General features: G+C 44.8%; 1 protein-coding gene across 1 annotated transcript in view; it reads right to left on the reverse strand.

Annotated features, from left to right (window-relative positions):
• DPT (dermatopontin) overlaps positions 1–16,799 on the reverse strand; it is a 35,051-nt gene that overhangs the window by 3,129 nt on the left and 15,123 nt on the right. Inside the window, exon 3 of the mRNA XM_038370301.2 lies at positions 3,621–3,728. Coding sequence (XP_038226229.1) covers positions 3,621–3,728 — 108 coding nt within the window. The remainder of the gene's footprint in view (positions 1–3,620; positions 3,729–16,799) is intronic.

A 16,799-nucleotide genomic window follows, 5' to 3' on the forward strand; every position in this document is an offset into this window, starting at 1 on the left:
GCTTTGTCTTATATAGATGCCTATTACCCCCCCCCCCACACACACACTCCCGGTCCCGATTTTTCACACTTGCTGTCTGGTCACCCTAGTAGTCAGGGTCTCCCTAGGCATTTCTATTGCACTTACCACACAGGTAGCTGAATGCCAATGTGGCTTTAATGATGATTCTCATAGCAGTTAAGAGATTTCTCACTATTCAGTTCACTCAAGCAAAGACATAGAAGAACAGATGACAAAAATCTCTGTATACCAAATTATTGAACTTCGTGTAAGGCGTACTCCAGAAAAGCTGTGGCTGGGAATGACGTTTTTGTCCCACCACTTGCACTGCCAAAACCTGCTGGGTTCCCACAGGGTCTGGAGTGGCAAAGGGTTGCAGAGGAGGGCATGCTCGGTGCATTTTGACATGTACACTCTACTGTAGAATCACGGCCCACTCCGTGACTGCAGATTCCAAACCAGGCTTTAGGGAGACCTGGACTGGTGGCACTTGGCAGAACAGTCTGGGTTAGTCATTCTGGAAACTAGAGAGCTGGAAAAAACAGCGAGGTCTGTCAGTGTCCAGCAGCCTCCCTAAAGATTCCCAGACTGGGTTGCATTAGCCTTTTTTTCTCTAAAATCCCCCACTGCAGCTATCATAGGTTCAGCTCCACCAGTGATAGGGATGGTGGGAGAGGGGGCTCCTGGGTATAGCTGGCATTGTAAGCACCATGTTATCGAACCCTGCTCAAAGGTGTTCAAACCAGCAGCCAGCGCCTTGTCTACACTAGTGCTCCCACTGCTACTATCAATGGGGATAGTGCAGTGGGAAATGCTAAGGGGAAAAACCTAGTGTAGCTATGACCTGGGAGTCTGGTCTCTTCTCTACCGCAAGGGAGCGAGGCACCTCTGATCCAACTGCCTGTCTCTTGCGTTGGTTACTCCTGCCTCTGGTAGGAATAATTTGTGCTACAAGGTTGCCAGTAAGCAATCATCAGCCCCAGGCAATTTTGTCAGAAACTATCATTTCTGGGACTGTAAAAGCCTGGGAATTTATTATCATTTCTGCAAAGCCACGACTCCCATGGCATCGTACTGACAACCTTGGCCAGGGGGAGTCCCTGGTATGCTGCCAGGGAGCTGGGACGGTCACTGTGGCCAAGGCATCTCTTCTTTCCCTTCCGCTATAAATTTGGGTGAACTCCTAATTCGCCTCTCTCCAGCCACTCTTGGCATCAACTGGCTGCCTCAGTACACCCCAACTATCCAGTATCTACACCACCCAGTATCTACAATGGTATCCCAGGCCATAATGGTGGGTTAGCAAATTGATTTGGTGTCGCGGCTAAAATATCCAGCAGTGAAATAGTTAACAGTGTTGCCTGTAAATTGACCTCATTATAATTGAGTCAACACCCCCATTGGATTAATGGGAGCTGTTCACACTTCTCAGGCCTGTTTTTTCAGACTGTCTACAAATTGGGCACTGCATTCTTCTACATTAGGTTCACATTTTGAAGGTTATCTCTGCAACCATGATGGCTAGAGAGATAATTTAGTTTAAGGTGGAGATTTTAGAGCACAATAATGCAGCAACTTCAAAAACAGACCAATGATATCCATTTGCATACCTGTATAATCTCATTGTACACATAGCCCTGCTCATAAAGTGGTAACCAATGCTAATGGTAAATAAGGGTCTGGCATGATTGATACAAAGTAATTAACTCATTCTCTGGAAAGGAATCAGTGTTATATTTCATTAACCTTAATTCTCTGTGCCTGACTTGCAGCATGCTTCAAGCTGCTCACTTATGCCATGTTTTATATCAGTGTCACTGCTGATTTCAGTGAAGTTATTCTGCATTTACATTGTGTCAAAGGGGTGGAAGAATCAGGCCCATTATAGGTAAAATTCTCTATTTTAAACCACTCCATATTGGGTCTTATGAAGCACCATGGGTTCTACAGTCCGCTTTTGCAGATCCCCCTTCCAATTCCCCAGTAGATTAATAGGGTTTCCCTTTTCCGTGTGTCCTTCTGCCTGAAACCCAGCTTCTGATTCATCAAGCTGTTTGTGAATGGGTTCTGACACTAATGAACCAGCTTGATCTACAGTACAGAATATTCACCAGTGTTTGGCCCAATCCATGTTTGAGTTATTGAAGGGATGGCGCTATTCAGTCACATTATGATTGTGTATGTAGCTATGATGATGTGCCTTTGCTTTCTATATTCTGCAATTACTAAGAACTCTCCCTGCGTGCATAACTTGTGTATTTATGCATCACCTTGAACAACGGAGATGCACATACTGTCTATCTTCTCTTATGAAAACTTTATTTTTGTTCCTTTCTGTTACTTTTATTTTAGATGAAAGAAAACAATTTTAGACTGAACGTATAGTATTGCTCTTTGCATATTGAAAAACATGTCATTGAAATACCCTCAATTATTAATGCAAGTTACCTGAATGTCTACAAACACAGGCATTTTAGTCACTTTTACATGACTGTAAATTATAAAAATTGGTTTCAGGCATGGGGAATAATCTGAAGTCATGTCTATATGAATATGGAAATTACCTTACAGGGTCAGACCAATGATCTGTTCCTGTTGGTACACTGCTTAAAGGAGTTCCAGCCAGCCACCAGCACTAGCTCTACCCAATGGGTCAGAGAAAATAATCATACAATCACCATATATAAAAGCGGGGGAGTGGGGGGCAGTGTGATATTAGCACTGCTGTGAGGCTTCAGGGGGGATATATCTACTGTTAGGGCAGGGTTGCGGGGTTGGGAGTGGAAGAAGAGTCCCAGTCCTCTTCTCCTTGTACCCCCACTGATAGCACCTAGCAACTGTCTACCTTAATCAAGCTAAAAATGGCAAAATGCAGACTGCAGGGCCTCTGTGGCTATGGCAATTGACGCCAGTGTAACAGGGGATTGAGGGCATTTTCTGGGACCGTAAAAGCCTGGCTTCTAATTTGTCAGGAAGCAGCATACAGCTGATGTGGCTCACCTGTAGCTGACGCAGCGTGGCACGCACCCACTGAGCATGCAAGCGAGCAGAAGGAGCAGTAGATGTGTCTCTGCACACAGCGCGCAGCATTTGGCAGGCCTGTGTAGTCTGAGGGAACCACCAAGCGCTCTACACACCTGCTGGCTCCCCAGTTGCCTTCATGAAAGGTGGGCTGAAATGAGCATCTCTGTCCTTCCAGGGGTATGGGATAGTCAAGCTGGAATTTTAAAGATCTGGATAATTTTATAAACAACAGTATCCAGAGCTAGGCCAGAGCCAAAACTCTAGATCCAAACACCAGTAAATCTGGGGAGAGCGCAGATCTACATGTGAACTTCTTGGCTGAGGCCCACTGCTAATAATGCTTGTAGCTATGCCTACTAATCAAATCTCATCTAAGATGATCACCACTGAGGACAGGGAGGTATTCCTCCCCTCCCCCATGTACAGCCCATAACAATTAGCCAGGTGCATGATGGACTTCCCCAGATGAGGGATAGTGCATTTGATGGACCATTGTTTGATCCAGTATGGCAATCCTATATTCCGAATGGGGAGGAGCGGGGAAAATACCCACTTTTTCTCCCACTTCCAATAACAACACAAAGCGAAAAGCAAACCTTTCCACAGCAGAGAAAGTAGTAGTTGCTCCCCGGATGTAATGATCATAAGTGTACATCATCATGTCCATATCTTCTCCATAGTGTCCTGGCTGTTCTACTGTCATACTTTATGTCAAGGGAAAAGAAAACACAATTTACATTTTGGAAGAAATGAGGAATGAAATAGAATTGACTGAGTGCAGATCAAGTGCCAGAATCTTCACCTCTATTTTTTGAAAGTGTTTACTCTTTGAAAGTTCTTATTCTTTGACAACATAATAATGCAGAGTCCTACACATAACATGGTTTTGTTTCTCTTGCATGCAGTTTGTTCTTGGAATCCTTTAGGTAATTACAAAGAATTTAGCTTGTGTAGTGTAGGTCTGATTATTAAACATAGCACAGGTTTCAGAGTAGCAGCCGTGTTAGTCTGTATTCGCAAAAAGAAAAGGAGTACTTGTGGCACCTTAGAGACTAACAAATTTATTAGAGCATAAGCTTTCGTGCATCCGATGAAGTGAGCTGTAGCTCACGAAAGCTTATGCTCTAATAAATTTGTTAGTCTCTAAGGTGCCACAAGTACTCCTTTTCTTTAAACATAGCAGCAACTCTGGGAGAAAGGCAATCTGAACAAGAATGTAATGCCTGTCTATTTCTTCTGTTTCTGTTGCAAGCATTTTCACTTTCCTCATATCAGTTTGTTTGGTTTACTACTGCAAAGTGTCCTAAATATTGCCAAGTCAAATAAATACAACCATGTCTCCATTTATGACTTATATGTATGAATATAACAGCTATTGTGTTCCTCTTTCTTCTCTTTCCTCCCGGTTTGTATTCAGGCTTTAAGAGAGAATGATCTGGATTAAATGTGTACAGTGTAATTTATCCAAGGATCTCAAAGTGTTTCTGCAAACATTAATTGAATTATAGTTACAAGCAATCCTCCTGGGAAGTAGGCAAGTAGTATTATTCCCATTTTACAGATGACTAAACAGAGGCACAGAGAGGGTAGGCAGCTTGCCCAAGATCATCCATCAAGACTCTGGTGAAGGTTGGGAATGGAGACAAGAGGCTGGATTCATCACTGGCTTTATGAATGTGTAAACAGAGTTATATCAATGTGAATCTGAAGTAAAATAGTGATGAATCAGGTTTCAGGAGGAAATTCTGTCCCCATCAAAGTCAATTGCAAAACTACCCTTGACTTTAATAGAAGCAGGACTTCACCCCAGGAGTTCTAACTCCCAGTTCCCTGATCTAGGCCCCAGCAAATTCAGCAAAGTCCTTAAGGACATTCTTACACACACAAATAGCCCCCTCCCTATTCAGTAAAGCACTCAACTATACGCTTGAACCCAATTAAAGTCAAAGAGATTTAAGCATATCCTTGAATGTTCTGCTGAATAGGGATAGTACTATTGGGATTACTTACATTTTAAAATTAAGCACATGCTTAAGTGTTTTGGTGAATCAGGGCCCTAACCAGTAACTATGGGAATTATCAGAAACTGGAAGAATATTTTAAGGCAAATGTATCTGATTTTTCAAAAAGATCATGTTTACGTATTATCTTAGGCTGCTTTATTCCAGAACTGTTTTTGTGATTAAAAATTCTCTGAAATTATCACCAATGGCTGTATGATTAAATGCATTTTACATTTCTTTGTTTACCATACTATTGAGCTGTTTGTTTTCTCGGTACATAGCAGATGTGACTTAATTACGGGTCATTTTCTTGAAAATGAAAGGAAAAGACCATCCAGTGCAACATCACAGTTGGCAAAATATTATTCCCGGGCAAATGAAAATAAGAATCAGGTTAGAATTCTGATGCAGATGTTTAAGACCTTAAAGGTATCAGGAGCGGATTCCTTTTTATCCCACAGGCATTCTTCTGCCACCTATCCCTAACCATACACCATCATCAAACAAATTAGTGATTGCAGCGTGAGTGCAACACTGCCTGGTCTTATCTGAGAAGTGTGTGATCAGGTCTGTGTAACAGCATCGCTGTCAGCGTTCCAGCCAGGGGGCTGGCGATCAACCCAGTCTCTGTGGTGCCGTGTTGTTAAGTGATGATCCACATACAACAACATTTCATCACTGATACAGTCAGCTGCTGCAGACAACCGAACAGAACACCTGTCCGAAGGGAGAAATAACACAGCCAGGGGAATGGATGACTGATGAGATGGGTTTTCTGATAGAAGGAAGGAGTTGGAGATGTCCTCTGTGGATGAGAGGATTTGGGCAATAGGCCTCAATTCAACTCCCACTGAAGTCCCTGAAGAGATCTGGATCAGGCCCAGAGTCATCGTCTTAGCGTATGCACAATGTGCCTCAAGTGTAGGGTTGCTCGGCATCTGGTTTTCGACCAGAACGCCCGGTTGAAAAGTGACCCTTGTGGCTCCGGTCGGCACTGCTGACCAGACCGTTAAAAGTCTGGTAGGTGGTACAGTAGGGGTCCGGGGCTAAGGCAGACTCCTTGCCTGCCCTAGGTCTGCGTGGCTCCCAGAAGGGCCACCAGGTCCCTGCGGCCCTTAGGCTCATGGGCGGCATGGGAGGCTCTTCATGCTGCCCACGCCCTGAGTATCAGCTAAGCAGCTCCCATTGGTTGGGAACCGCGACCAATGGGAGCTGCAGGGTGGTGGCACCTGCAGGTGCGAGGGCACCCACAGTGCGCGGAGCCTCACTGATGCACCTAGCAGCCGCAGGGACCGGGCAGTTGCTTCCTGGGAGCCGCCAGTAAGCGCTGCCGGGATCCCACACCCCGAACCCTCTCCTGAAGCCCTGCCCCAGCCCAGAGTTCCCCCCGCACCCAAACTTCCTTCTGGAGCCCACAACCCCCTCAAATCCCAACCCCCTGCCCCAGCTCGGAGGCCCCTCCTGAACCCCAAACCCCTCATACCTGGCTGCCTCCTAGAGCCTGCATCCCCAGCCAGAGCCCTTACCCCCCCTCCCAGTTCCCAACCCCTGCCCCGTTCCACCTCCCAACGTTGCTCTCTCTCCCTCACTCACTTTCACCCAGCTGGGGTTGAGGCTTCAGAGAAGGGACGAGGCGGGTGAGGTCTGGGTGTTTGTTTTTGTACAATTAGAAAGTTGGCAAACCTACTCATGTGACACATGACTAGAATTCATCGCTGAATTTGGTCCACTGGTTGAATCATTAACTTCCCCAGTTTGGGCCGGGTACTGACACGGAGTGTGACATGAACACTGATCCATCCCAAATATGAGTACGGCATACAAGGCAAAATTTCTTTTCAGTCGTTCCCAAGTGGAAACCTCAGTTGGAGTATTATTGTGATTGATAACAGACACTGTATTATTTCTGCTTTGGGGACATTTGCCTTCATGCTCTTAAAATATATATCTAGGGTTTCTGTTTTTCAGGGTTTATTAATAGCATTGGTGGGGAATTTTTAGCAATTTTTGAGTTTTATGTAGCTGTCCAAAAATTGGGGATTTTTAGGGCTTTCTCTTTGTATATACTGTAATAAGCAATGTATATCACATAAGACCATAAGAACGGCCATACTGAGTCAGACCAATGGTGCGTCTAGCCTAGTATCCTGTCTTCCAAAAGAGAATGGTGTATCGTGAATTATCGAGTTATCCATCCCATGTCCTATCCTCCATATCCCTGATCATTTTTGTTGCCCTTCTCTGTGCCTTTTCCAATTCTAATGTATCTTGCACCAATGCTCTGTCTTGCACTGAGCTTCTCCTGGCCCATTATGGACCCTGGCAGTAGAGAATAGTCACATGTAGCACGCTCTGGCCTTGGCCCTGACATGCCCATTCCACCTCCTACCCTATCCATGTGTTACTTGTTACAGTAGTACATGCTGTAATAAGTACTCTCTCTGAAAGCTTCCAACAGAACTACATTAAAGCACACAAGAGAACCTTTAGTACACACCAGCGAGGTTTACTCGGAGCAATTAATGTGCAACACGTTAGTGCGCTTTCAAAATCACACCCTCATAGTCCGCATTCCTGCTCTGTGTAGATAAGCTCTTAGATACCATAATTTCAGGGGGGTGGTTTGGTGTTTACTGGATAAATACCCATTTTTTATTTTTTCCCATTTTGTGTCAGGGGTGTTTTATCAGTATTTATTGGTTAAAACCAAAAATCAGAAGCATTAAATATGTATTATTTTAAGCAATGTCAGACACTTTGCAGCATGGACAAATCAACTTGACTTTGAATATTTATGTTCTATCTTATCTAGGGTATGATTTTCTCTTACAGTAAGTCACTCTAGCAGTGTAAAGGAGCCCTTGAGTAGATGTAAATCGCTCCCTGAGAATATCCCCTGTGCAGGAGGTCTCTCCAGCTGGTGTAGAGCTGGAATAAGAGCTCAATACTATCCCTATTCTCAGGCTCCAGTATGGGAGATGGAATGGGCACGTCAGAGGCATGGCCACAACACACTACACAATGACCATTCTCTACACCCAGAGTCCATAATGGGCCATGGGAAGGTGAGTGAAAGATAGAGCATCCCTGAGGCTGCTCTAACTTACGCTGTGGGCTAGGCAGGTCCTTGCACCATATCAGAATGTGGGGAATGCAAAGGTCATCTAAAGCTATCTTTGCCCTTCCCCCCTCCACACTTCCTACCCCGAATATGGGAATGGTGTAAATGAGAATCAAGCCCCTACCATCAACCCCATAAGTCTACCAAAACTAATGGGATGTAGACTGAAGCCTTTGAGTTTTGCTTTATTATGAATACAGATGCTCCTGAGCCTCTTTTGTTGTGGAGAGGAATGTTATGAATAGGGCTAGGATAGCATAGTTCAAGTTCACTTAGGTCTTTCTGTCTAATTCCATTTTCTTTGATGTTAGCTGTGTTCGTTTATGTAACTCTTCCCATAAGCCCATATGTCTCAAGGTCAGCCTGATTGCATGCTATCCTTTAGAGAGAGATGCAAATAATTAATCCTATTGCTGGGTGATGTGCTATCATCCTCCCTTTGTCTTTCACCCCTTTTTGGAGTTTGGGAGCCAAAACACAGAGAGATCATGCTCTGCATGTTACTACTGGTCCTTTTCAATACCCGGGTCTTTCTCCCAGAAACAGAGATGAAATGTATGTAAATGGTTAAAAATCTCTCAAACTGAGCTGGTTGGCTTATGTGATTGGTAATGGATATGGAGCCTTTCACCCCTACTGGAGGTTGCTACTTCAAGTTCAGGCCAGGCTGGTCGTGAATGTAAGTTATTACCATTTAAATGTTGTACAATGGCCTATGTGGAATAACTCGGTGGTCTCAGTCCAGGTGTCTGCATCACTGCTTGTCGGCAGCAGTCTCAGGAGCAAAATGTGAACTATCATCTCCTTTTCGGTCAGCGTTGAGGCACATTAGCAGAGTAGAGCACCCCCCTCCCGGGGGGTGAAACTGGAAAGTTCCACTGTCCTGGATGTGCTTGTTCAGCTGATGGGGATCAGAATCCATCTCGGGGACTGGGTTCGAATGTAGAAATGCACAGAAGAAAAGTAGGCGTCAGTCTGTGTGTATGTGGAGTCTGGCGGGACTACATGAATATATATTTAGTAATGTTTTTTTCTCTTTGTCCTTCATGTTGGCACCTAGATTTTTCCTAGAGTTTTGTTTGTTTGGTTTTGGTGTATCGTGATTTCAATTCTACAAGTCGTAGGGTGGGCCAGGATGTGTGTTGCATAAAAGGCGTGTTTAAAGACACTGCACCTGAAACAGGATCTTTATTTTAGCTTGAAAGTAGGGTTTTGTTCTCCCTGGGGAAGAATAAATGCAGAAGAGGTTAATAGTATGGGAAACATTATTTTATTCAACCCAGGAAGAGGTCTGTAATAATAAACAATAATTATGAGCATGTCTCATCCATGATCTCGGAGCAATTGACTAAGGTGGGTCAGTAGAATTATGTCTATTTTACAGATGAGGAAACTGTGGCAGCGGTGGCCTGATTTTCAGAAGTACCCTGAGCACCTACAAACCCAGCAAAGTCAACGGGAGCTGCAAATGCTCAGCATCTTTGGCAATTAGGCCAAGGGAATTTAAATGACTCCCCTAAACTCTCACAGAGAGTTAATGGCAGGGTCAGTTAATATAAGCAGGGAATATAAGCGAGGGTCCTTTAAAAATCTGTTTAAAAAGCCTGCTCCTAAGTGACCAAAGGAGCTAGCGAACAGAAGCGGCTAACAGGGGAGTTTTGCAAGGAAGTTTATAGAGGGGGAGTGGAAAGGGGGGCTAGATACACTTCCCATTCCTTAAACTTCTTTAAACTTAAGTCAAATAAGCACAAAACATCAGCAAAGGAACTAACTTCAGGAGTAAAAAGATAAAGCAGGCAGAAGTCCAGCTACAGAGTGGGGGCTATCCAGTTTATTGAACCCAATGCAGCATGTATGATTTCCTGCCCTATGGGCAGGTGGCATATGTGTGCATGTGGTGCAAGGGGCTCCAGGCCCTCAGAGTCCGTGTACGGGCTTTGGAGACCAGGGTGGCTGAGCCGGAGGAGCTGAGGGAGACAGAGAGGTACATAGATGAGACTTTCTGAGACACAGTGGAATGGTCCCACCCCCGGCCTGACAGCCTCTGTGCTGTTGAGGAGGATAAAAGTCTCAGGGAAGGAGAATCCAACTGGAGCAGAGGGAAATGATCCCATAGTTGGGCCCCTCCTTCCAGATGATGTTGTGGTATCCTCTCGCACTGAGGATACCTCTCTGGGGAGGGAACTCCAGTTATTAGGAAGAGACAGGTATTAGTAATGGGCGATTCGATCATTAGAAACATAGATAGCTGGGTTTGTGATGACCAGGAGAACTGCATGGTGATTTGCCTGCCTGGTGCGAAGGTTGTGGATCTCTCGAGACATCTAGATAGACTTATGTGTAGTGCTGGGAGAAGCCGGTGGTCATGGTAGATGTAGGTACCAATGACATAGGGAAGGATAGGAGAGAGGTCTTGGTGGCCAACTTTAAGCTGCTAGGTAAGAGATTAAAGTCCAGGACCACCATGGTGGCATTCTCTGAAATGCTTCCAGTTCCACGCACAGGGCCAGTTACACAGGCAGAACTGGAGGGTCTCAATTCGTGGATGAGATGATGGTGTAGGGAGGTGGGGTTTAGATTCATTAGGAACTGGGGAAACTTTTGGGAAAGGGGGAGCCTATACAGGAAAGGTGGGCTCCAGCTTAACCAAAATGGAACCAGATTGCTGACGCTTAACATTAAAAAGGTTTCAGAGTAGCGGCCGTGTTAGTCTGTATTCGCAAAAAGAAAAGGAGTACTTGTGGCACCTTAGAGACTAACAAATTTATTAGAGCATAAGCTTTCGTGAGCTACAGCTCACTTCATCGGATGCATTTGGTGGAAAAAACAGAGGAGAGATTTATATACACACACACAGAGAACATGAAACAATGGGTTTATCATACCACTGTAAGGAGAGAGTTTTTCCACCAAATGCATCCGATGAAGTGAGCTGTAGCTCACGAAAGCTTATGCTCTAATAAATTTGTTAGTCTCTAAGGTGCCACAGGTACTCCTTTTCTTTTTACTGTAAGGAGAGTGATCACTTTAGATAAGCCATCACCAGCAGCAGGGGGGGGAAAGGAGGAAAACCTTTCATGGTGAAAAGCAAGGTAGGCTAATTCCAGCAGTTAACAAGAATATCAGAGGAACAGTGGGGGGTGGGGTGGGAGGGAGAAATACCATGGGGAAATAGTTTTACTTTGTGTAATGACTCATCCATTCCCAGTCTCTATTCAAGCCTAAGTTAATTGTATCCAGTTTGCAAATTAATTCCAATTCAGCAGTCTCTCGTTGGAGTCTGTTTTTGAAGCTTTTTTGTTGAAGTATAGCCACTCTTAGGTCTGTGATCGAGTGACCAGAGAGATTGAAGTGTTCTCCAACTGGTTTTTGAAGGTTATAATTCTTGACGTCTGATTTGTGTCCATTCATTCTTTTACGTAGAGACTGTCCAGTTTGGCCAATGTACATGGCAGAGGGGCATTGCTGGCACATGATGGCATATATCACATTGGTAGATGCGCAGGTGAACGAGCCTCTGATAGTGTGGCTGATGTGATTAGGCCCTATGATGGTATCCCCTGAATAGATATGGGGACAGAGTTGGCAACGGGCTTTGTTGCAAGGATAGGTTCCTGGGTTACAGAGTAGCAGCCGTGTTAGTCTGTATTCTCAAAAAGAAAAGGAGTACTTGTGGCACCTTAGAGACTAACAAATTTATTAGAGCATAAGCTTTCGTGAGCTACAGCTCACTTCATCGGATGCATTTTTTCCACCAAATGCATCCGATGAAGTGAGCTGTAGCTCACGAAAGCTTATGCTCTAATAAATTTGTTAGTCTCTAAGGTGCCACAAGTACTCCTTTTCTGTTCCTGGGTTAGTGGTTCTGTTGTGTGGTGTGTGGTTGCTGGTGAGTATTTGCTTCAGATTGGGGGGCTGTCTGTAAGCAAGGACTGGTCTGTCTCCCAAGATCTGTGAGAGTGATGGCTCGTCCTTCAGGATAGGTTGTAGATCCTTGATGATGCGTTGGAGAGGTTTTAGTTGGGGGCTGAAGGTGATGGCTAGTGGCGTTCTGTTGTTTTCTTTGTTGGACCTGTCCTGTAGTAGGTGACTTCTGGGTACTCTTCTGGCTCTGTCAATCTGTTTCTTCACTTCAGCAGGTGGGTATTGTAGTTGTAGAAATACATGATAGAGATCTTGTAGGTGTTTGTCTCTGTCTGAGGGGTTGGAGCAAATGCGGTTATATCGTAGCGCTTGGCTGTAGACAATGGATCGAGTGGTATGATCTGGATGAAAGCTAGAGGCATGTAGGTAGGAATAGCGGTCAGTAGGTTTCCGATACAGGGTGGTGTTTATGTGACCATCGCTTATTAGCACCGGAGTGTCCAGGAAGTGGATCTCTTGTGTGGACTGGTCCAGGCTGAGGTTGATGGTGGGATGGAAATTGTTGAAATCATGGTGGAATTCCTCAAGAGCTTTTTTTCCATGGGTCCAGATGATGAAGATGTCATCAATGTAGCGCAAGTAGAGTAGAGGCATTAGGGGACGAGAGCTGCGTTGCCAACTCTGTCCCCATATCTATTCAGGGGATACCATCATAGGGCCTAATCACATCAGCCACACTATCAGAGGCTCGTTCACCTGCGCATCTACCAATGTGATATATGCCATCATGTGCCAGCAATGCCCCTCTTCCATGTACATTGGCCAAACTGGACAGTCTCTACGTAAAAGAATGAATGGACACAAATCAGACGTCAAGAATTATAACCTTCAAAAACCAGTTGGAGAACACTTCAATCTCTCTGGTCACTCGATCACAGACCTAAGAGTGGCTATACTTCAACAAAAAAGCTTCAAAAACAGACTCCAACGAGAGACTGCTGAATTGGAATTAATTTGCAAACTGGATACAATTAACTTAGGCTTGAATAGAGACTGGGAATGGATGAGTCATTACACAAAGTAAAACTATTTCCCCATGGTATTTCTCCTTCCCACCCCACCCCCCACTGTTCCTCTGATATTCTTGTTAACTGCTGGAATTAGCCTACCTTGCTTGTCACCATGAAAGGTTTTCCTCCTTCCCGCCCCTGCTGCTGGTGATGGCTTATCTTAAGTGATCACTCTCCTTACAGTGTGTATGATAAACCCATTGTTTCATGTTCTCTGTGTGTGTGTGTATATAAATCTCTCCTCTGTTTTTTCCACCAAATGCATCCGATGAAGTGAGCTGTAGCTCACGAAAGCTTATGCTCTAATAAATTTGTTAGTCTCTAAGGTGCCACAAGTACTCCTTTTCTTTTTGCGAATACAGACTAACACGGCTGCTACTCTGAAACCTGTGATTATGCAAGGCACTGAATTTAGCCGTATAGAGTGGAAATCTGTCAACTTCATGAAAAAACTCGCACAGATACAGACAGACATCATCTTCCTCTCCAAATGCAAACAGATGGACATCATACCGAAAGGACTGAAGGTAAAAAATCCATTACAATCTACATACCACACAGACTATGCTGACAGCTTGTGCCACACACTCTCAAAGAAAGTGCAGAACCACCTGATCAACATCCTCTACAGCAAACAGGGAAAGATTAAGAATGAGCTCTCAAAACTGGATACTCTCATAAAGAACCAACCTTCCACACAAACTTCCTCGTGGCTGGACTTTATAAAAACTAGACAAGCCATTTACAAAACACACTTTGCTTCTCTACAAAAGAAAAAGGACACTAAGCTATCTAAACTACTATATGCCACAAGGGGCCACAACAATGGTTCCCGTAACCCACACAGCAATATTGTTAATCTATCCAACTATACTCTTAGCCCAGCAGAAGAATCTGTCCTATCTCGGGGCCTCTCCTTTTGCCCCTCCACCTCCACGAACATGATACAGTTCTGTGGTGACCTAGAATCCTATTTTCGACGTCTCAGACTCAAGGAATATTTCCAACACACCTCTGACCAACATATTAACCCACAGAGACCTTCCTGCCAACACTACAAAAAGAAGGATTCTGGGTGGACTCCTCCTGAAGGTCGAAACAGCAGCCTGGATTTCTACATAGACTGCTTCCGCCGACGTGCACGAGCTGAAATTGTGGAAAAGCAGCATCGCTTACCCCATAACCTCAGCCATGCAGAACACAGTGCCATCCACAGCCTCAGAAACAACTCTGACATCATAATCAAAAAGGCTGACAAAGGAGGTGCTGTCGTCATCATGAATAGATCGGAGTATGAACAAGAGGCTACTAGGCAGCTCTCCAACACCACTTTCTACAAGCCATTACCCTCTGATCCCACTGAGAGTTACCAAAAGAAACTACAGCATTTGCTCAAGAAACTCCCTGAAAAAGCACAAGAACAAATCCGCACAGACACACCCCTGGATCCCCGACCTGGGGTATTCTATCTGCTACCCAAGATCCATAAACCTGGAAATCCTGGACGCCCCATCATCTCAGGCATTGGCACCCTGACAGCAGGATTGTCTGGCTATGTAGACTCCCTCCTCAGGCCCTTCGTTACCAGCACTCCCAGCTATCTTCGAGACACCACCGATTTCCTGAGGAAACTACAGTCCATTGGTGATCTTCCTAAAAACACCATCCTAGCCACTATGGATGCAGAAGCCCTCTACACCAACATTCCACACAAAGATGGACTACAAGCCGTCAGGAACAGTATCCCCGATACTGTCACGGCTAACCTGGTGGCAGAACTTTGTGACTTTGTCCTGACCCATAACTATTTCACATTTGGTGACAATGTATACCTTCAAATCAGCGGCACTGCGATGGGTACCCGCATGGCCCCACAGTATGCCAACATTTTTACGGCTGACTTAGAACAACGCTTCCTCAGCTCTCGTCCCCTAATGCCCCTACTCTACTTGCGCTACATTGATGACATCTTCATCATCTGGACCCATGGAAAAGAAGCTCTTGAGGAATTCCACCATGATTTCAACAATTTCCATCCCACCATCAACCTCAGCCTGGACCAGTCCACACAAGAGATCCACTTCCTGGACACTCCGGTGCTAATAAGCGATGGTCACATAAACACCATCCTATATCGGAAACCTACTGACCGCTATTCCTACCTACATGCCTCTAGCTTTCATCCAGATCATACCACTCGATCCATTGTCTACAGCCAAGCGCTACGATATAACCGCATTTGCTCCAACCCCTCAGACAGAGACAAACACCTACAAGATCTCTATCATGCATTCCTACAACTACAATACCCACCTGCTGAAGTGAAGAAACAGATTGACAGAGCCAGAAGAGTACCCAGAAGTCACCTACTACAGGACAGGCCCAACAAAGAAAACAACAGAACGCCACTAGCCATCACCTTCAGCCCCCAACTAAAACCTCTCCAACGCATCATCAAGGATCTACAACCTATCCTGAAGGACGACCCATCACTCTCACAGATCTTGGGAGACAGACCAGTCCTTGCTTACAGACAGCCCCCCAATCTGAAGCAAATACTCACCAGCAACCACACACCACACAACAGAACCACTAACCCAGGAACCTATCCTTGCAACAAAGCCCGTTGCCAACTCTGTCCACATATCTATTCAGGGGACACCATCATAGGGCCTAATCACATCAGCCACACTATCAGAGGCTCGTTCACCTGCGCATCTACCAATGTGATATATGCCATCATGTGCCAGCAATGCCCCTCTGCCATGTACATTGGCCAAACTGGACAGTCTCTACGTAAAAGAATGAATGGACACAAATCAGACATCAAGAATTATAACATTCAAAAACCAGTTGGAGAACACTTCAATCTCTCTGGTCACTCGATCACAGACCTAAGAGTGGCTATACTTCAACAAAAAAGCTTCAAAAACAGACTCCAACGAGAGACTGCTGAATTGGAATTAATTTGCAAACTGGATACAATTAACTTAGGCTTGAATAGAGACTGGGAATGGATGAGTCATTACACAAAGTAAAACTATTTCCCCATGGTATTTCTCCCCTCCACCCCACCCCCCACTGTTCCTCTGATATTCTTGTTAACTGCTGGAATTAGCCTACCTGCTTGTCACCATGAAAGGTTTTCCTCCTTCCCCCCCCCCTGCTGTTGGTGATGGCTTATCTTAAGTGATCACTCTCCTTACAGTGTGTATGATAAACCCATTGTTTCATGTTCTCTGTGTGTGTGTATATAAATCTCTCCTCTGTTTTTTCCACCAAATGCATCCGATGAAGTGAGCTGTAGCTCACGAAAGCTTATGCTCTAATAAATTTGTTAGTCTCTAAGGTGCCACAAGTACTCCTTTTCTTTCAGGGAGATTAGAAAGGCTATTAAAATAAAAATCTCAATAATAATGGGGGATTTCAAATATCCCCATAGTGACTGGATATATATTACCTCAGGACAGGATGCAGAGATAAAGTTTCTTGACACCTTAAATGATTGCTTCTTGGAGCAGCTAGTCCTGGAACCCACAAGAGGAGAGGCAATTCTTGATTTGGTCCTAAGTGGAGCACAGGATCAGGTCCAAGAGGTGAATATAGCTGGACCGCTTGGTAATAGTGACCATAAGATAATTAAATTTAACATACCTGTCGCAGGGAAAACACCACAGTGGCCCAACACTGTAGCATTTAATTTCAGAAAGAGGAACT

Source organism: Dermochelys coriacea, chromosome 1 (assembly GCF_009764565.3).
Source record: "Dermochelys coriacea isolate rDerCor1 chromosome 1, rDerCor1.pri.v4, whole genome shotgun sequence".
Classification (NCBI taxonomy): Eukaryota; Metazoa; Chordata; order Testudines; family Dermochelyidae; genus Dermochelys; species Dermochelys coriacea.